The sequence below is a fragment of the Aedes albopictus genome, chromosome 1, assembly GCF_035046485.1.
Source record: "Aedes albopictus strain Foshan chromosome 1, AalbF5, whole genome shotgun sequence".
Taxonomy (NCBI): Eukaryota; Metazoa; Arthropoda; class Insecta; order Diptera; family Culicidae; genus Aedes; species Aedes albopictus.
In genome coordinates this window covers 99889299-99912207 of record NC_085136.1, presented here as the reverse complement: position 1 = coordinate 99912207, position 22909 = coordinate 99889299, and the positions used below count along the sequence as shown (strand labels likewise).

Below are 22909 nucleotides of genomic sequence, written 5' to 3'. Positions count from 1 at the left end.
TGACAGCCGTTGTGAGATGTTGCAAAACAAACCGATCACACGTTCGGTGTCTACGTCTTCAATGAAAACCGATGGCAACTCTTCGAAGCGACCTCGAGACGAATTCGCCAAGCCCTCTGTTTTGGAAGACGGCCACAGCGATATGCTGACCAGAATTCAGCTTATGTTTGACGACTCCAACACCAAAATCGAAGCAAAAATCGACAGCTGCATCTCCAGAGTTGAAGGCAGAATCTCCGCAGTCGAAAAACAACTGTACACCCTCAGAGCTGAATGCACCGACAATATCAACAAACTGTCTCTGGCGGTCACGGAGGTGCGAGATGGGCTCAAGTCTACAGTTCATCGATTGGATCGTTTCGAAAAGTGTAATGATGTGTTTGTTTCTGGTGTCCCATACATCATCAACGAAAATTTGCCACAGCTGTTTCGAAACATCGCTAAGGGAACGTCCATAAATTACGTCACGCAAAAATCGACCATTTTCAACCCCCCTCCCCCCTACGTCACACTTTTTGTATGAGACCTCTGAAATTTTTGTATGGATCGTCACACTTTGCTGAACCCCCCCTCCCCCCTTAAAGCGTGACGTAATTTATGGACGTTCCCTAAACGCCTTGCCTACGAAGATTCCGATCTGCCGTTGGTCGATCTCAAACGTTTAATGCGCCTACCTATTGCACCTGGCTCAACCCCTCCGATTGTTTGCCAGTTTGCATTCAAAAATGCCAGGGATGAATTTTATGCGCGATATCTCAAAACAAGAAGCTTGTCTCTTCGCAATATAGGCTTCGATAGTGACAACAGAGTGTATCTGAACGAGAATCTTACACCGCAAGCTAGGATTATTCGTTCTGAAGCCATAAAAATGAAAAAGCAAGGGTTGCTGCTCAAGGTGTATACTCACAATGGGGTAGTTTACATTCAGCGGGGAAATGGATCTGGAGCCGAACCGATCAACGACATCAACCAACTTATGACTGGTGCACCGTCAAACCGCTCCACTTAGTTTTTTTTTCTTCCTCCCCAAATTGATCCATGAATCCCTCCTTAATAGTTCCATGACTTCTTCCAGTCCTAAAAGTTATAAGCTCACAACCCTATCCGTATAATTTATTCTTCTCCTTCCTAAGTTCATCCATGAGTCCGTTCTCTTTTTCCATGAATCATTCCACTCCTAAAAGTTATATGCCGTAGTGATCCAATTGGAATCTGTCTCTATCACTTTCTGCCGTTGTTGCTGCTGTTGCTGTGGACTAGGGCAGTTCAGATTTTAAACATGTCAAAAATTTAGAGCTCCCATATATTCATTGCAATCCTTGGTGCAAAATTGGAGTCCTGTCAAATTTTCAGCCATTTTGGTGGTGATTTAATGGTGGCCCAAAAGCAAAATAGATTTATATGAAAATTTCTATGGAGAATTTTCAAAAAAGGTTCTCCGCGCTGTAGAGCATTAACACATGGATGAAGCCATAAGGTCAAAGTCAAATTGAATTCTTCAGACTTCAATGATGAATGTTGCCGAAGACCACAACTCGTTTTGACTCACGAGACAGAAGTTATTAATCAATATTCATCCATACATGCTTGAACAGAAGACCACAGCTCGATCGACACGCTTGACACGCAATCATAGTATGCGTGTTACCTTCTTGCACACCTTGCAGGACATCCTGTATAAAGATGCGCATGTGAGTGAGAATTTGTTTAATAATTTTTTACCCGATTGTCGAAATAAGTTCCGGTCTTCGGCAACATTCATCATTGAGATCTGAAGAATTTAATTCGGCTTTGACCCTATGACTTCATCCATCTGGTAATGCTCTACAGCGCGAAAAAACTTTTTCGAAAATTCTTCATGGTAATTCCTACACAGAAAAAAATATGTAATTAAAATTCAGCGAGAAAACATGCACATAAAGGGAATGCTAGAGTTAGTGCACTTTTTCATGAGATATAATGTAAATTTACAGTATCATCGTGTAAATTTCCGCCAACTATCGCGTAAACCATAATGGACTCCAACCGGTTACGCGACTATTAGCGGAAATTTACACGAACGTAACGTAATTTTACATGATATCTCATGTAAATATGCACTAACTCTAGCATTCCCTTTATGTGCATGATTTTTCGCTGAATTTTACATGAATAATTTTTCTGTGCATATAAACCTATTTTGCTTTAGGGCCACTATTAAATCACCACCGAAATGGCTGAAAATTGACAGGACTCTAGTTTTGCACTAAGGATTGTAATGAATATATGGGAGCTTTGAATTTTTGACATGTTTAAAGTCTGAACTGCCCTACTGTGGACGTCCTCGCATAGAAGATTGTTGCTGTTGCTGCTGCTGTTGTTGCTGCTTCTGCTACCGCTGCTTTTAAATTCTGATGAATTGGATTATTTTAGAAGTATTCCTTTTTATTGCCACCGTTATTGTTCTCCGGTAGGAGCTGCTAATTCGCAATTCTCTTGTTGTTATGTGCTATTATTATTTCATCGTCAATGAACATTAGACGCAAATATTGTAATGAGTATATTTTTAGTTAGTAGTTTTGTTTCCTTTAACTTCGATGCTGCACATCGTTTGGGTTTGATGGGGGGATCAGTTCTGAAATTTCAATCGTTCATCAATCTGGATAATGGCTAATTTTTCCACTAGTAATGCTTCTCCAAACAATGTAATACCACGAATTGTTCTCATTGCTGCATTGAAGCCCGATTATTTGAATATTTGTCACATTAATGTCCAAAGCTTAACCGCTCGTAACTTCTCGAAATTTCATGAACTTAAGCTAAATTTTGAAGATAGTAAAGCTGATATCATTTGTTTTACCGAAACATGGCTGAATGATTCAATTAGTAAGTAACGCAATGATTAGTATGGAAGGCTACAAAATCATTCGGAATGATAGAAATAGACATGGTGGAGGCGTTTGTATTTATTTAAGGAATAGTTTGTCTTATAAAGTAGTGTCTTTGTCGCAGAGTTCAGCTAATGATTTTTATGGTACTGAGTATCTCAATACTGAAATAAGAGTTGGATACGATAAAGTGTTCCTTGGAGTAGTTTACAATCCCCCGGGCGTTGATTGCACCGATGTTTTGAACGACATTTTGGAAAACTGTACTCTTAACTATGATTGCTCCTTCTTTCTAGGTGACTTCAATACGGATTTGCTAAGATTTTCTTCTCGTGTTCGCAGGTTTAAAGATATGTTAAACTCTATGTCTTACATGTGTGTCAATTCTGAACCAACTTATTTTCATCGAACAGGATGTTCTCTGCTTGACCCATGGCTTGACCTCTTTATAACTGATGCACATAACGTTGTTGCCAAGCAGGATCTGCTTTCGATGCCTGGTGTATCAAACCATGATTTAGTGTTTTGTTCTTTGCGGTTATCATTCAATAGAAAGAAAGATATTGTTTTGTACCGTGACTACGTGAATTTTGATTCTATGGCGTTACTTGAAGGTTTCTATGATATTGCCTGGAATATTTACTTTTGCATGGACGACCCCGATGAAATGATTGATTTCATTAATTATCATTTTCTTAAATTACATGATGAGTATATACCGTTGCGTCGCAAAAAGAAACGTAGAACCCCTTGGTTTGATAATGATATTTCCTATGCCATAATCAATAGAAACCTGGCATATGCTAAATGGAAAAGATCAAAAACTGTAGTGGATAAAAGTACTTATAAACGCCTTCGGAATGTTGTAAATGAATTGATAAAGCACGCGAAAATTAATTATGATAAGCAACAAACAGTTATGGAATAATATTAAAAAATTGGGAATTTCGAAAGGTTCTAGTTTTCCAGATCATGATGGTTTAAATGCAAATCAAATAAATGATTATTTTGTTTCTAATTTTACTTCTGATACCACAATAGTTCCGCTTTTTGGTCCTTCTGATGGATTTAAATTTAATTTGTTTCAAGAGAGTGACATCGTCAACGCTATTTTTTCTATTGAGTCCAACGCTGTTGGTTTGGACAACATTCCCATTAGGTTCATTAAAATTCTTCTACCACTTGCTTTACCTATTTATAAGTTTTTATTCGATTGCATAATCAACACCTCTATTTTTCCACGTTCTTGGAAAACCTCCAAAATAATTCCGATCAAAAAGAAAGCTAACAGTTCATCGGTTTCCAACTTACGTCCAATAAGCATTTTAAGTTCATTATCAAAAGTTCTTGAAAAACTCATTAAATCTCAAATAACCGAGTTTATTGTTGATCATGATCTTCTGATCGTGATCTTATTTTTAATTGTCGAGAGCTTCGGGCACTGCCTCCCAATCACTTATTGGTATGGCAATTAGTGTGCAGTCGGACTCTCGACGGGTCGGTCCTCAGCCGACCGAATACGGTAAGGGTGACCGTAGCACCTTACAAATGTCAATTTCTTGATTTTGCTTTGGCTGACCAAGCCATGTGGGAAATTACACGAATGATCATGAAAAAAAATCTTGCATGCACGCTCCCGCTGATAAAGCGTTCGTGGTTGGGTAATAAGCGTGTAAACCAGCGAAATTCTTTAAAACTTTGTTTTAGCTTGTACTGATCAACCAGCTGTCAGAAACCACTATTCGCAGCCCCCAGATATAGATTACTAAAGTGAAAGCTTTATGCTGCTGGCAACCAGCTCGATAAAGTCGAATAGAATTCATCTATGCGCTGTACAAAATGTAAGTGCAGCTTCCAGTTGAAACTGCTCCCGTGGTGCCCTAGTGGACAGTAGAGCTGTAAATTAGGTGAAGTGCTTAATAGTGGCAAAATCCAAGCCAAGTGGAAATTACAACGTTTAATTGCTTTGACATGCATGCTTGACAGATGGCCAAGTGGCTCTGTAGCTTGGGGGAAAAACCGCACGTCTAGCGAATTGGGAGTCTTGTGTTCGATTCCAACCGAAGCTCGTGGATATCTTTTCACTATTTGAATCTCAATTTGTTCATTAAACACGTGGTTCTGTTGTGTAAACTGTCGTCGCACAATGTGCGCACACAGACGTTTTAAATTTGAAAAAAAAAATTGTTTGCGGTCCATTCTGCCACTGTGGTATCGGTCAAATTCCACACAAAGGGTATCATTTTCAGTGTTTGTGTGATAAACACAAAGCCCCTGTTGCAAGTTGATTACCCGATCGTCGCGTCGGTTCACCCGAAGCCGATCTTCAAATTTGCGTATTTAATCAATGCTCTCCGTCACAAAATTAATCAGACCGCAAATTGTGTATACCTACCCGGAACGAGCAACGAGAGCGCATTTTCCCCGGAACGGAATAGAAACGAAACCCAACTGCGGGCGGGTGTTCCATTTCCCGGGATCCGGTTTCTCTCCGGCTGGCTGGCCGGCTGACCGGAACCGATACAAATGATGCGGTTAACCTGCGTCCACTTATAGGCTCGAACGTTCACTATTGTGCCGTGGCCACTGTCGTTTGTTAGGGTAAGGTGGGGTCAAAGTTTGACTTTTATTTAATCAATGTAGTTATTAGAACATTTATGATACAGATATTTTGGATGTACTTATCGAAGTTACGAGAGAGATGATCCACGGTTATATACCACCCCAGGTGGAAACTCAGTCCAATTTCTCATCTAATTTGAAGTCACGTTTTGAATCGAGAGCATGTTTTGATTATGACTTCTTTCAGTTCTTTATATTTCTCTTAAAAAAGGACTTACATCATGTGTCTCATGAAATTGCCCCACTTCACCCCACATGCTTTCCCAGAACATCTATCGCGGGAAAACACACTCGGTACGACCGAGCTAGCGAGCGAGCAGCCAGGGAAGGAGTTGGAATGCAATGTCATATGTGCTGGGTGGAATTCACATTTAATGAACTCACCGCAAAACGTGAACCAACTCATATCTCTCCACCACCAGTGGAAACTACTAGCACCGGAGCGAAGGAGGTCGGGAGGGGTAACGCGCATCACCGGATTTGTATTAAATTTAATAAAGCGCACTAACCGCAAAGCCCCTGCCACCTGGTGCAGCGCAAACGTAGTTCACACACTGCACTGGGTTTTATGTGGCTGTCTATGGTGTGTGTCACATTGAATGGATAGATGTGTTCGGAAAATGAGAGACTGTTCCCTCCGTGTTCCATTCTCGGTGAAGCGCAAAATTAAATTATCCGTCCATGGTTTGGTGATTAGAATGTTAAATCGAGCATAATCCGTCTGGGACGTGTTGGTGAAAATTTCAATTATGGTAAGAATGACACACATTTTTTGGTTGTCATCGACTGGGTTGTATAGTCTAAGTAGTGAAACCCATTGAGGCTGAGTGGCTATTTAGGTTTAGGGTGGAGGAACTTCACTCTTGGGTAGAGCAGACACTATGAAAATTATAGATTCACCATATATATTGGGTTTCTTGTCGATGTTTATACTACTGTGATAATTTGAGAATCCACTGAATCATCATTTCCCAGCGACATTTCACACTAATCAAACTGATTTTGTCTACCTGTTGTGATGAACTCATCGAAACTTGTGTATGCCAGCCGCTGCGAAGTCGTGTGCGAAATTCGACTGTGATGATGATGAATTTCGGCCGAGTCTAAATGGGTGCAAATGTCGCAATAATTGCATTTGTATCTCTTGAAGCCAGACCTCTGAAGCAGCTCTTCAGACGGCCATTAACATCGGTGCACATGACAAAATGCAAACATTCGATTTAATCCGGAGTGTACTCGAAACATTCGAACAAATAATGCTCACAAAAAAAAACTACAATGCTCATGCCAACTCATTATGAACTACGTATAACCATTCAACTACCATCATGTACCATTCGTCTACCGAATACCTACTAGTCAACCTGTTCAACCATGTGGTAGCTAGCTTCGGCACCCGCACCATTACCCACCGGCAGTCAGCATACACTCGGTTTACATTCCAGAAACGATAATCTCATCCACAAGCAGAGAGCTACGGCACGACGAGTGGAAAAAGAACGACCGGATTCCGTGTGGCTCATTGCATGGCAAAGGATTTCAACAGCCAGCAAACGAAACATTTTCCCCAGCATCATTAATGGATGCAGCAGCAGGAGCAGCATCAGCCGATCGAGGTCTGCTGCACATCATTGCACAATGGACAGGAAAACTAAAAGTTGACGTAAAAATGACTCCACAAAGTACGAAACGCTCTTCTTATCCTCCTTCTTTCATTCTTTCTTCTTCTCCTACTTGGCGTTGCATCCCTGGCTGGGACAAAACTTGCCTGCTAGCTTTTTGGAAGCTTCACAGGTCAACCTATGCCTAAAACGCTCCGCCTCCAACAATGTACGGTACCGACGAGCGCCTTTGTACGATCTCAAGCGACTGAACCATCCAGATAATGGTAAGCTCAATGTTACCCCTCTGGACGACTACTGGAGTGCAGACAAAGTAATCTTCAACGACGCAGCCGAAAGCACCTCCGGAAAGTGTAACAGACTCAGGTATCAGAATGTATCAGAAGGCCAGCTCCAGAGACACATTATCCTCCATTTGGGACATTTGTGCCATCGCAAAAATAATAGACTATTTAATCATCTACCTGGGGGAAGAGGAAGGAAATAAGGAAAAGGATGGGGATAAGGACACCCAAGTAACACATCGAAACAAGTTGCAGCTAAAAATATGTTAACATATGTTACATAAAAGTTATTCGAAAACATCCCTATTAAAAAAATAGTTTTCACAAGTTTTTAGAGAACATTTGCATTAAAAATAATGTTTCCAATATGTTTTTTGAAAACAAACTCTGAAATTATGTGTCTCGCTACAAGGCAATGGTTTTGTTACTCAAGTTTGTAAAATATGTTGTAGTTTAGTTTTACCAACCATACGTATAACATGATTCCTTCATAATATGAAATGTTTGTTTACTTTCGCTCGTGAACCCGTCAGATCAAAATAATTCCACTGCTTGGTTCAGCGAGCGGAGATTCCGCTTGGAGCAGACGAATTTGTGGATTTTCGCCTTAAGCTTTGGGCCGCTATTGATCCCGCACATTTCCCGAACCATCTTCAATCACCAGAAATACCTCAACGAATCTCGTCAGTTATCCGCAGTCACCCGGATTCGCTGGAAGACATCACACTGCCGCAGCGCTTGTCTCTTCCTTCTTCTTTTACTTTTGTAATTTATGTTGCTGGGAAACGTCGTCTTCTCCGCTTCAGCGGCGAAGTTTTCTTGTCTTCCTCTTTCTCATTTTGAGTGCTGTTGAGTTTTATTCGTGGTGGACGATCGAGGATGCATTTGTGTTTTTTTTTTATCCCACTGCGGCGACACAGCGACAAAGAACGGTTCAATTTGATGAAACTTAGCCATTTTCCGTATGTTTACATACGTTGTTGTGCAAACCAGCTGATTGATGTTTAGATGCACTCTCAATGGAATGTTAAGATTTTTGTCATATGTTGTTTTCAAAACATAATAAAACATTTTTTGACAAACGTTCCTTCAAATTGAGTTCTCGCAATGGTGTCACGAATACTAATGCAAATCTACTGGTTGGAAAAACGCTCGTGTTTGATTTTACCGGGAACAGCTGATATTTGTTTACTAATTTCGACCAGTAACTTAAGTAGTGTTCGTGTGATGCAACGTGAACGAACACACAAGCAGAAACCACTATAGGCAACAATGCTAGATGTAAGTCACAATGACTTCTGTATAACAAAAAAAACATTCGCTGCCGTGACAAGTATGCTGCTTAGGCGATGTGTTATGACAGTTACAGTGTATGTCAAAAAATATTCACTATCAAAAGAATTAAATAGAAATTATTTGATAGCACCATGCGAAAACTGGCCTTGATGCATGAATATTGTTTACAGCAACACCAGAGACAACCAGACATGTAAAATATTTGCCGCGAAACACTTTTCCTTAAAGCATCATGTAGCTTCTGAGAGTCCATAATAATTATAAATTATTAAATGAGAGAACATTATTCGAAAAATTGGTGCATTAAAAATATCCGTTAATCGATTATCTTTGTGTTGATCCTACCGAGGAGAATGAATTAAAAAAATGCTGTTGTTAAGTTTGTTGAAAATAAAGAATACTTAAAAATCACATGTGAGAATGTTTTTGATTGGCACTGTATACTTCGTGCTAGTCTTTTGACGCTACCACCATATTGATTGTTGTTGAAAAATAAGAAGCTTATTGAAGAAGTCGAATGGCGGTCGTTGAAAATCAACAAGAATTTTTAGAAATATTCAGTCGATCGAGTAGCGCATCAATTTTGTGGAGGTAAAATTCCATTATCCACGATGAATTTAAAAGCGCGCACTGTTTTTGGCCTTGAGAACACTCAACTTTGAATTATTTTTCAGGTTTCTCCATTTATTTTTTGAGTCTGGTTCATATCAAGATTTACTTTGCCCTTTTCAGACGAGCAGCTGTCAAGATAAAAAAATCAATTATACTTTCATGTATTTTTGTTCTCATAATTACTCTTGTTTGTCAGTTGATGTTTGAATTTTGTATTTTAAAAGTCATAAACACCATAAAAATACTCCCGTCCTCAGGCTGTAATATGTATTTCGTAACATCTTGCTAACATGTTTGTTTGTTTTCATTAAGTTTGTTTCCTTTACGTCAAAACTTTTGCAAAACAAAAAACGTGCGCTTTTTCGGTCGTGCAAAAGTCATGAAACATGTTGCCGCAACTTCATTCCATGACTGTAAAATGTTTTGGAGAAGTACGAGAAACTTCTCCATAACAAGGCGTGTTACTTGGGCAGGTAGGGAAATAGGAAAAATACCCTGGAAGAGGGTACTAACGCATAAGCGTACCACAATGGGTTCAAACAGCGCCCTGAAAAGGGCACTGTAATAACGCATGAAGCGAAAGAGAGTCTATAGCTCTTTACCACAGCGGGTTAAGAATAACAGAATATCCTGAATATTCAGGTCTCTTAAGTCAGTTTCACTTAATAAGTGTTTACCGAATACTCGGAAACGCAGTTGCGCAAAAACTGGACAGTTACATATCAAATGATACGAAGTTCCATAATCGGATTCACAGCTATCACATGCAAATGAATCAGCTTGCTGAATATTCACCATGTGATAGCTGAGTCGGTAGTGGCCAGTCAATGCTTTGACCAGAATGCAGCAATTCTGCTTTGACAGATTTGTAAGATACTTCCCCACCCTTGGAGAAGGCTCAGTACACTACAATTTGGTTTGACGACATGACTCCAAACTATTCCAGTATTGTCTGTGTTGAGTAGCAGGCCAGGTGTGAATCTGAAGCTTTACCCAACACTTCGATATCGGAATATCTGGCTCAGGGCCAATGAAGTCATGTGATGCTCCAGTGCGAGCTAATTCATCAGCCAATTCATTTCCAGCGATGGAAGAATGGCCAGGCACCCATACAAGGTGAACAGCGTTTGCTGAATTCAGTTCCTCGATTTGAGTTCGACAAGCGATAACTATCTTCGACCTGGAGTTGACCGAAGCAAGTGCTTTAATAGCAGCCTGGCTATCTGAACAGAAGTATATTGCTTTGCCCATTACGTGCTGCTGAAGTGCTGATTGTCCGCGCGCAGAGCGAACATAGTTTGTAAATGTATGTCACGTGTATTCTCACAGTAACAGTATTCCTATCCCAGAATCCCATCCTACTAACCCCGAGTCGACCGCGGGATATTTCGGTCTCCCTGCTAACATTTATGTGTGTTTGTGTGTAAAATGAACACGCACTTTCCACCCGAACGACAGTTGCGCAGCAGGCTGGCTGGCTGTTGAGAGCGACGACAAAGACGAGGCGCATCGCCGAGGAGACGAATGAACACGACAACCGATCGAGAGAACGCGAGAGAGAGAATCAACGACGACGGGAGAGCGGCGGCGGCATACGCCGTGGCTACCAGAATGTTCGATGGCCGACGGCTACACGATGCGTCGAGAATGTTCTACCGGCGCGGCGGTGGCGAATGCGCACCTAGAACTTTCTGGAACACGTGATCGCGGTAGAGCGTATATGGGGAATGTGGTATAAAAGGGAGTTATGTTTCATATCAGTTTTCAGTTTGTTATAAGTTTTCGAAGTGTTAACATTAAAGTGAAAAGAAGTAGTGAAGAGTTTTATTTAGCCCCTGCAGTTCGGAATCCAAACAGCCTTTTTCAAGGCTAACTGGAGTTATTCAGGATAATTTTCCGTCTCTCCACCGGACTATCGTCCTCTGCTGTTGGCACTCCTTCAGAGGAAGGAGTCGGCCCTTCTGCTGCTAACCGAGTGTCCGTGATCGGACACTGATTGCACTCCGCACATAAGCGCAAAGATTTCGGCAATGAAAAACGGTGCAGTGTCTACCAAGTGAGTAAGACTGATACAGCCTTAGCTCACGAGAATAAACACCAGCACCTGCTCGACCTTCGAGAAGGGAGCCATCAGTGTAGATATCCAAATGTCCCCTCTTCCCGGGAAGGGAATTTCGTGAAAAATGTCCTATATGGGAAATTACAAGCAATTGTAAGATCACTTGGAGCAATGACAACTTTGTCCCAATTCACCAAAAGTGGAAACAACGAGGTGTGTGTTGATGTGCGGTTCACAGGAGTTTCCTCTAGTAGACCGAGTACCCGTAGACGGTAAGTGCAAGAAAGTGCTTCTTGTTTGAGATGAATGTGTAGTGGAGCAACGTCGAAGAGATATTATAGTTATAGTTAAAAACCTCACCATCTGAGGCTAAACTCAATGCAAAGGAAATCAAATTGGGTTAGGGATCCATGCATGTACTAACTCTTCGAAGACTGAAAGTGCTAGTACGCAAGGAACATACTAGAATCCTTGTTCCATTATTGGAATGATATTGCTGCTAATGTTAAAACCCGGGTCCTACTGGGGAGAATTTAGCAGTAAAACAAGGGTGATGCTAGGTTTCCGATGCATGGCCAATATCAGTTCTCTTGTTTTGTTTTCTAAGAAAACAAAACAAAAACTGTATCAAAATCGATACTTTATTGCCCCTCAATGGCAATTGAGTAATGCGACATGCACTACACTAAGGATACGGGTAATGTCACAATAGATCTAAAAACTGGTCGCAGTGACAAACCCGAACAGGAATAAAAAAAAAAACGTCGAAGAGAACTTCGAGCGCTGCCGTGGGAGTTGAAGAGAACGCTTCAGACATCGCCATTAAGCACATCCTTTGCAGATGGCCTAATTTTGATTGGACCGTTCTCACTTCACCCTTTTGCCACCACACAAGACAACCATAAGCCAATATTGGCCGAACCACAGTTGTGTAAATCCATTTGATATACTTGGGTTTTAGACCCCAAGTTGTACCAAAAGTACGCCGGCATTGCCCGAAGGCCATACAAGCTTTCTTGATTCTGAACTCAATGTGAGGTGTCCAGGAAAGCTTGGAATCAAGAATGACTCCAACGTACTTTACTTGTTCAGTCACATCGATTTCAGAATCAAAGAGACGCAAAGGTCGTACGCCATTACGGTTTCGCCTTTCCGTGAAAAGAACAATAGATGTTTTACTCGGATTAACCGAAAGGCCATATTGGCGACACCAACCCTCCAACTACCTGAAGGGCGTTTTGCATCAGGTCGAAAAGGGTGGTGATGCACATACCAACTAACAATGTTAGGTAGTCGTCGGCAAAACCATAAGTAGGAAAACCGCTATTATTGAGTTGCCACAATAGCGTATCTGCTACGAGATTCCACAAAAGCGGTGATAAGACTCCCCCTTGGGGGCATCCACAAACACTCAATTTCCTAATCCCTGCTAGACGCAATGTCGAGAAGAGATATCGGTTTTTGAGCATTTGGTGAATCCAATTGGAAATCATTGGAGATATACCATGACTCCGTGCGGCTTCCAATATGGCATCGAAAGGCACGTTGTCAAAGGCACCCTCGATATCTAAGAAAACACCCAAACAAGATTGCTTTTGAGCGAATGCTTTCTCGATATCGTAAACAACCTTGTGTAAAAGAGTCACAGTGGACTTACCAGATTGATAGGCATGTTGGTTTACATGAAGAGGCACGTTGGCCAGATGAACATCACGGATGTGATGATCCACAATGCGTTCTAAGCATTTCAGAAGAAAAGAGGTCAAACTGATAGGTCTGAAACTCTTTGCTTCTTCATACTACGCACGACCCGCTTTCGGAATAAACTTCACAGTAATATTCCGCCAGGATTTGGGAATATACCCTGTAGCAAAACTGCAAACAAGTAGTTTTTTCAAAACATGTTTGAAATGATCAAATCCCTTCTGAAGCAAAATAGGATAAATCCCATCTGCCCCAGGAGATTTGAAAGGAGCAAAGCTATTAAGAGCCCACTCAATCGATTCTATAGTTACAATACTCCGAGCCGAAGCTAAAGAATCATAACTACAAGAAAATACATCAGGATCATCCGAAGATGTAATATCCACACATCCAGGGAAGTGTGTGCTGAACAAGCATTCCAGAACTTCCTCATCAGTAGAAGTCAGATCGCCATTTGGCAAACGAAGTTCGTTCACCCGGAAATCCTTAGATTTCGCAAGGATTTTGTTTAACCGACTGACTTCACTCAAGCTGGAAACATTTGTACAAAGGTTTTTCCAGCCGGATCGTTCAGCAGACTGGAGAGCTTTCCTGTAGGCCTTGCGAGCCGACCTGAAAGCCTCCGATCCAGCCGAACGTCGTCTGTTCCAACTCTTTCTACATTGTTTCCTGAGTTTCGCCAGATCAGAATTCCACCAAGGTGTTCCTCTTGTGATCTACACAGACCGTAGAGGGCATGCTTCTTCAAAAGCTTCCATGATGAAGGTCGTTGTAGTATCAACGGTGTCATCTAAATCACGTGGAGTGTCAATGGATGGTGAGTATCCATGAAATTTGGCCGCAACCAAATCAGTAAAAAGATCCCAGTTTGTTGGCCGAGGATTCCTGAAACGCAATGTTTGCGAAGTAACATATACATGTTCGAAAAAGATGTAGTGATGGTCAGATAATGATTCTTCATCTGACTCATGTCAATTGATAAGCTCGTGACTAATTCTACTAGAGCAAAGCGTTATATCTAACACTTCCTCTCTAGCAGATACCATGAAGGTGGGGTGGTTGCCTATGCTAAGTAATGCAAGATCTGTACTACTCAAGTACTCCATCAAAGAGGAGCCTCCGAAGTCGTTGTGGACACGGACACAGGCTCGAGGCATGACACGCGAGTTTGCCATTTCATGTTTATTGAAAGTAGCAAACACCAGATTCACAAGGTTTCTTAGATAGGTTCTTGTACCAAGGCCATTTGGGCTGTACCATTTTGCATAAGATCGTTGCCGTTCTTTTATGCTGAAGATTGATCTGAACTATCCTAACCGTAGCCACCACCCAAACTAGGTAAGATTAAACTCTTCGCAATAACAGCACAACAAAGAACAACAGCACAGATCGGCATCGATTGGAAAACGCCAAAGGCGAGGATACACAGACTACACTGTGTAAATCGCATAATGCGAAACCATTTTTTTTACTTACCATATACCATATAGGTGAAAATTTAAACTAATTAACAACATCTTCATAATCCCGCCCTTATTTAGCCTCAAGGGAGACTAAAGAAGGGCAACTGATTATCTCGGAGAAACACAAGTTTCACTGCACTATTGCTCCGGTTAGCGCAGTAAGGGTAACATACTGTGTAGGGCGCCCGGTAATCCACAGGCTCCGTTAGCGGTTAGGTTTTCATTAGACGCCCCTAGTCATTCATTCCTAGGCACGGTAAGCATAATGCCGCATCACACCATGAATTAGGGGTCACCTGTTGGTGGATTTTTACCACCGAAACAGGCGGTTCGTAGTGCTATTCTTAGCAAATTGAGATAATCGCTACCAGCACTACACAGCTATGTAGGCTGACCGAGAAAAGAAGATGATATTGATGATCAACTTCATAAGGGCTCGAACAGCCGGAAGTCTCAGTTTTTTTTTTTTAATTTTGTTCAGTAATTCGCGGGACCCCTTGCCGCGAGGACTGCTTTGCTCACATTCCTTCATATGACATCAACCTACCTACCATACAGTTTTCGCCAAACGAAGTCATGCTGGCCATCGAAGATCTCAACACGGACGGTATTCTTCAACTGTTCCTGAAGAACTAATCCGCAGAATTAGCGACTCCTAGAGTCATTCTCTTCAATAGTTCCCTAAGCCAAAGAACATTCCCAGTAGCCATATTAACCGTGTGACTTATTCTAGTGTTGTTTCCATGCTGTGTTGCTTGAGTCAAGTTTTTGAGAAACTGATGCATAATAACATCTACAAATATCGCAGCACCTTTGATTTCGGACTCGCAGCACAGTTTAACGAGGCATCGCTCAAGAACTACTAATTTGATGTGTCATGTTTCTATGCTATCACGAAAAGTGGAAAGGAGAAGACAAGTCGACGCAACATACATCGATTTTCCAAAGGTATTCGTCACCGTACCCCACCCACAGCCTAGTAGTCGATAAGCTCCAACATGTTGACTTCCTAGCTTGGATTACGACATGGACTTGCTCGTACTCATCCGGTCGCACCTCATACGTTGTGGTCAATTCTCATTTTCATTTCCGGTTTCTGTAACGGTTGTTGGGTTTCGGGTACAGTAGGCCCAAGGTCCGTTATCCACCGTTTTGGGGTGCCACCTTAGGTATAGCTTCCGGTGGAGGAGCATTTCATACTCAGCCGCTGCATGCCAGAACAGAAGCTATTTGAGTCGCACCTCCTTGGTGAACAGACGCTCGGGACGTATCTTCTCAATCTAGCTGAAGTCAGTAGGACAACAGTGCCCAGGCTGCACTACCAGCTAAGTACACAACTCTTGGCTGGCAGTCTTTGCTATCGCTTGACTCGTGGAAGCATGAGGTAGGAACTTGTGCGGACCAGAAGTTGGACGCTCTCGTTATCGACTCACCGTTTTGCAGCCTAAAACATTGACTGTATTCACAGCAGAACAAATTGTCGTACATTGGCTACGGTTTCGAAATCATCTGTTCTACGAAAAGGTCATTAGGCCGACTATGTCATTGGACCGATTAACGACTAACTAGAACTGTTGCTGTGGCATGTTTATTAATACCTCTTCTCATTTGATGATAAATTTCAATAGTTTACCCACAGTGCATCGGCTGCCGCAGCTCACAGCAGCAAACTTTTCCACTTCCACAGCGTAAAACTAACAGCACTCGTCGAACGAATATTGTGCGCACAAAACATGGCCGGGCTGCAGCGGGCGTACCTACCCCGTTCCGTTCCAGCCGAAACGCGAACACTCACAAGTACCCTCTTTATAGTTTCATAAATAATTTCAAATTAAATTTACTCGAGAGGATTTAATTTAATTTCTGTTGGCCGGGGGGAGAAGCCGTCGTGTTGGCGAGAAGAGGAGGTGTTCGCCCGTTTTGTTGTCGTTGCTTATACTAGTGGTGCTGCATGGGATGCAGTTTAGAAAAGGTCTTCAGGAAACTACGGATTGGATTGAGGGTGTTGAAGGGGGTTTACAGGAGAATTGGTGGAAAAATAATAATACTTACCGGTAGTCACCCGAGTCGCTCAGTTGCCGGACCGTGATGGGATATTCGGACAGCCCGTGAGCTTTCAGGAGTTCCTGCATCCGCACAAGGCCCTCGTTTGTTTCGTAGATGATAGTGAAGGACTTCCAGCCCCAAGCTGCCACTAGGTCTACGTAGGCCTGAAATGAGAGAAGTATCGGAAAGAATATCGATAAATCGGTAAAGGTAAATTTTACACCATACAATAATGTCTAATTCCTCCAGGGATTCCTCCAGGGATTCCTCCAGGAATTCCTCCAGGGATTCCTCCAGGGATTCCTCCCGGAATTCCCCCAGGGATTCCTCCAGGAATTCCCCCAGGGATTCCTCCAGGAATTCCCCCAGGGATTCCTCCAGGAATTCCCCCAGGAATTCCTCCAGTAATTCTTCCAGGAATTTCTCCAGGGATTCCTCCAGGAATTACTCCAGGGATTCCTCCAGGGATTCCTCCAGGGATTCCTCCAGGGATTCCTCCAGGGATTCCTCCAGGGTTTCCTCCAGGGATTCTTCCAGGGACTCCTCCAGGGATTCCTCCAGGGATTCCTCCAGGGATTCCTCCAGGGATTCCTCCAGGGATTCCTCCAGGGATTCCTCCAGGGATTCCTCCAGGGATTCCTCCAGGGATTCCTCCAGGGATTCCTCCAGGGATTCCTCAAGGGATTCCTCCAGGGATTCCTCCAGGGATTCCTCCAGGGATTCCTCCAGGGATTCCTCCAGGGATTCCTCCAGGGATTCCTCCAGGGATTCCTCCAGGGATTCCTCCAGGGATTCCTCCAGGGATTCCTCCAGGGATTCCTCCAGGGATTCCTCCAGGGATTCCTCCAGGGATTCCTCCAGGGATTCCTCCAGGGATTCCTCCAGGGATTCCTCCAGGGATTCCTCCAGGGATTCCTCCAGGGATTCCTCCGGGGATTCCTCCAGGGATTCCTCCAGGGATTCCTCCAGGGATTCCTCCAGGGATTCCTCCAGGGATTCCTCCAGGGATTCCTCCAGGGATTCCTCCAGGGATTCCTCCAGGGATTCCTCCAGGGATTCCTCCAGGGATTCCTCCAGGGATACCTCCAGGGATTCCTCCAGGGATTCCTCCAGGGATTCCTCCAGGGATTCCTCCAGGGATTCCTCCAGGGATTCCTCCAGGGATTCCTCCAGGGATTCCTCCGGGGATTCCTCCAGGGATTCCTCCGGGGATTCCTCCAGGGATTCCTCCAGGGATTCCTCCAGGGATTCCTCCAGGGATTCCTCCAGGGATTCCTCCAGGGATTCCTCCAGGGATTCCTCCAGGGATTCCTCCAGGGATTCCTCCAGGGATTCCTCCAGGGATTCCTCCAGGGATTCCTCCAGGGATTCCTCCAGGGATTCCTCCAGGGATTCCTCCAGGGATTCCTCCAGGGATTCCTCCAGGGATTCCTCCAGGGATTCCTCCAGGGATTCCTCCAGGGATTCTTCCAGGGATTCCTCCAGGGGTTCATCCAGGGATTCCTCCAGGGATTCCTCCGGGGATTCCTCCAGGGATTCTTCCAGGGATTCCTCCAGGAATTCCCCCAGGGATTCCTCCAGGAATTCCCCCAGGGATTCCTCCAGGAGTTCCCCCAGGGATTCCTCCAGGAATTCCCCCAGGAATTCCTCCAGGGATTTCCTCAGGAATTCTTAAAGGGATTCCTTCGAGAATTTCTCCAAGAATTTCTTCAAGAATTCCTCCACAATTTCCACCAGGTATTCCTCCAGGAAATCATTAATTTCATTAGAAATTCCCCTGGGAATTCCTTCAGGGATTACTCCAGGAATTCCTACATTGATTCCTCCAGAAATTCTTCCACGGTTTTAAGGAATTCCCATAAGGATGTCTTCAGAAACTCCCCCAGGGATTCCTCCAGGAATTACCCCAGGGATTCTGTTTTCTCATAAAGTTCTTTACTTTCCCACATTCATGTTTAATAAGTTATTGGTAGAATCCCATTTTCAAACATCTACATCATAAACCACGAAGAATGGGAAGTAATTCCTCTGGCACCGTGCCATTTACAACTTGCTAAACTTTAACATCCTCATTGATAGATCATCGGTAGGAAACACCATTTACCACATTCTTCAAGAAAACTAGGTCAAAATAATGCAATATCGTCTTGTTCGCATACGGAACGTGTTCCTATTTTCTCGGCCTGCAGTAAGCCCAAGAAAGCATCCTAAAGATGGAAACTACCTACATAAATACCATAATTGCCATGCGTCTTAATGAAGCTGTTAGGACACTTTTGCCTTTGAGCTCTCCGAACCAGCCAGCCACAGCAAAACGAGATGTTCCGCATTCAACCGGAAAACAATGCCCAGCATTTCTTTGCTCCCTTCCTGACCTCCCGAAACCCTCCTCACAGTAACACCGATCACCGGACCACGGACACGGAAGGAACCCAACTAACCGAGAAATATATGTACAAATAGATATGGAGTGGCGGCATCCTTCTCTTTGGAAGTTCGATTCCCTTCGACTGGCTTCGGCTAAACCTTTGCTTTCTAGCTTTTGCCGCAAAACACCCTTGTCCCGCCCCGGTGGTGGTGGTGGTGGCGGAACCAAGAAGACGAAACATGAGCTTATGAGAGCTAGCTGGGAAACGAGCGGAAAACTATAAATTCAATTATAGATATCCTCTTGGCAATATAATCTACGACTTTCGATAGCGGTTGGCTGGTTGGTTGGTTGGTCGGGTTGGATTCCTGGCTTTTCGACGAGTCGACGATAGAATTCCTTCCTATCGTTGTCGATGTTGTAGTAGTCGATGCTTCGGTATGTGGGTCACGCGGATCCTTTGCTGATGCATCTGTGTAAGCAACTGAAACGGTACTTCATTTGTTGACATTTTTAAGATACATTCACTAAGGAATTCGCAGAGAAATTCAATGAGAAAATCTCTGAGAATTTCCTTGCAGAATACCAAACAAAAGAGGAATTCCTACAGAATTGTTTTGGCCAATTACCAGATAATTTCTCAGACGATTTACCATTACCAGAAGAATTTTCAGAAGAATTTACGGAGGAATTCTCACAGTGATTCCCTGAGAAATTTGTAGACTGATTTTCAGAAGAATTCCCAGAGGAATTCCCTGACGAATTCCTGACTGAATTTGCAGGGGGATTTACAGAAAATTTTCCAGGTGAATTCCCAGAGGAGTTTCCAAAAGAACTCCCAGAGAAATTCCAAGCGGAAAAACAAAAATCAGAGGAATTCACCGATGAGCTCCTAGAGGAGTTGCCAAGGGAATTTTCGAAGGAGTTTTCCGAGGAATACTCAGAAAAACTCCCTGAGGAATTACCAGAGCAATTGTCAGAGGAATTCTCAAAGGAATTTTCTGAGGCATTGCCAGAGGAATTCTCAGAAAAGTTTCCAGAGAAATTTGCAAAGGAATTGATAAGGGAATTGTCAGAAAAAATCTTAAAAAAATTCCCAGAAAAATTCGCCAGCAATTGCCAGAGGAAGTCTCAGAGAAATTACCATAGGAATTTTTATAGGAATTGCCATAGAAAAAATCCAAAGGAGCTCCCCGAGAAATTCTCAGAGAAACTCAAAGATTTTCAATGGAATTTCCTAAATGTTTAGAGAAATTAGCAGAGGAACTATCAGGGACATCTCAGAGGAATTATCAGGAAATTTCCAGAAGAACACCCAGAGAACTTTCCAGAGGAATTTCCAGATTAATTCACAGAAGAGTCGACAGATGAATAATCAGATAAATACTTAGAGAAATTCCCAGAGGACTACTCAGAGAAATTCCAAGAAGAATAGCCCGAGAAATTTCCAGCGGAATTGTCAGAAGAGTATTCAAAAGAAATTGCCAGACGAATTTTCAGAGGAATTTCCAGAATAATTTGTAGAGAAACCCCTATAAGAATTCCCAGTGGAATCGACAGAGAAATTTCCAGAGGAGCTGCCATAAGATTTTCCGAAAGGAATTGCCAGAGAAACTCTCAGAGGAACTACCAGAAGACCTCCCGGAGAAATACAAAGAGAAATTACCAGAGGGATTTACAAAGGAATTTAATGAAGGATTGACAGAGTAAATCCAAGAAAAAAAAAAGAATCATCTACCTAGTGGTGATAGTGGCTTTCTCGGCGAATATATATTCATTAGACTGGGTCGATTTTTAGGAACAAAGCTTTTTCGATTCTGTTTAATGTCCAAAGCAACTGTGCAAAAGCGTACTTTTTTGCATTTGCCCATAAATTGTTTTTTTTTTGTCTGAAATGATCAAACTAATGACGTTGAAGGCTAGGGGAAGCCTAGGGTATGCCGAAAAACTTTGCCGAAGACCGCAAAGTGATCCTACACTTGTGATAAAAGTTATTACGTTCAGATCGTCTGATGGTGCTTAACATTTAACATTTAAACAAATAACATCAATAATAAAATCTAAATTTTTGACCTGAATTTGCAAGAGTATAGCTTTTTCTGCAAGCGTCGAATCACTTTGCGGTCTTCGGGAAAGTTTTTCAGCATATCCTAGGCTATACTTCAACATCTTTAGTTACATGGTATTAGACACAAACAAATCAACTTATAAGTAAAATGCAAAAAAAAAATACGTTTTCAATACTGAATTCCATACAAATTCCAATCGCAATGCGGAATACGGGTACGTAACCATGGTTTGATGAAATCGCTTTAGGTTTCTGGTTCCCTTACATATATCTATTACTTGCATTAATTCTGATCACTTTAGTAATTCCACCGAAGTACCCAACGCTGCTTCTGCAACACCACCGATAGCCCCCCATGTAGTCTGAGACTATTTGCTTGCTAACCGTTCATCAGGTTATCAAAATGTCACAGTTTGATGTGTCACATGCATTGGTGTAGTTTACTTTATATTTTACCACTTTCGACGAAACACCCGGGAACGGCTCCGGCAAACTACCGGTAGTTTTTAATGTGGTCTGATCCTAGTTCATGCTAACTGTTCATCAGGTTACTTAAAACGCCGCGATTTGATGTGTTGCATCCATGGGTTTGGTTCACTTTTACATTTGACTACTTCTGGCAGGACACCCGGAACTAGTAACACTACCGGTAGTAACTTATGTGGACTGTACCTGTTTTCTTATTATCCGTGCATAAGGATAGGCGCCATCCACAAATTACGTAACGCTCTAGGGGGAGGGGGGGAGTATGACTGAGCGTCCAAGAATGTCGATTTTAGCGTTACGTAATAAATGGATGTTGCCTACTGACAAAAAAGCAATTTGATGTACTGCAAGCATGGGTTTGGCTCATTTTTAAATTTGACTTATTCCGGCGGGACACCCGGGACCGGTTGTGGAACACTACCGGTGGTCTCTTACTTAATCTAAGGCAATTTTCTTAAAACCGTTGGTTACCGAGAAAGCCGCGATTTGATGTGTTGCACGTATGGGTTTGGTTTGCTTCAACATTCGACCACTTCCGGTGGGATACCCGGAATCAGTTCCGGGACAGTACCGGTTTATTAATGGTCTAAGACTAACTTCCTGCTTTCCGTTCATCAAGTTATAGTAAAAGACGCGTATCGCATGCCTGGGTATGGTTCACTTTTATGTTTGGCCACTTCCGGTGGGACACTCGGTACCGGTTCCGGGACACTACCGGTTTATAAATGGTCTGAGACTTAATTCCTGCTGACCGTTCATCGGGTTGTCGAGAAAGCGGCGATTTTATGTGTCTCATTCATGGGTTATGTTCATTTGTATGTTCGACCACTTCCGGCGGGACACCCAGAACCGGTTCCGGAACACTACTGGTTCATATATGGTCTGAGATTATTTTCCTGCTTACCGTTCATCAAGTTATAGTAAAAGCAGCGATTTAATATATCGCATGCGTTTGTTTGGTTCACTTCTAAATTTGGCCACTTCCGGTGGGACACCCAGCATCGGTTCCGGGACAGAACCGGTTCAGATATAGTCTGAGACTATTTTCCTACTTACCATTCATCAGATAATCTCAAATGTCGTGGTTTGATGGGTCGCATGCATAGTAGCGTGGTTCAAAAAATCGTTTTTGCTCCACACCGCTTATTGGATTCGTAACGGGATTCTATGCCTTCTTCCAAAATTTGAGCATATTTGGTTGAAAATTGAGACTGCACAAGCCCTTCAAAGTTTTTATGGGAATTACTATGGGAAAACGATGTTTTTCATTCAATCGACCGTAGAATTTCTCCAAGTGCCCTAGAGCATTAGTTGACCCTTGGTACTTCTAGGTTACTCTATAAGCTACAACTTTGCCGAAGACCGCATTCGAATCGCATGCCTCATTAATTAGATACCGATTTTTATACAGA

At 42.7% G+C, this 22909-nt stretch overlaps 1 protein-coding gene across 1 annotated transcript in view; it reads right to left on the bottom strand.

Annotated features, from left to right (window-relative positions):
• Nucleotides 1–22909, bottom strand: part of LOC109398396 (glutamate receptor ionotropic, kainate 1) — a 693316-nt gene that overhangs the window by 176494 nt on the left and 493913 nt on the right. Inside the window, exon 5 of the mRNA XM_062845084.1 lies at nucleotides 16582–16739. Coding sequence (XP_062701068.1) covers nucleotides 16582–16739 — 158 coding nt within the window. The remainder of the gene's footprint in view (nucleotides 1–16581; nucleotides 16740–22909) is intronic.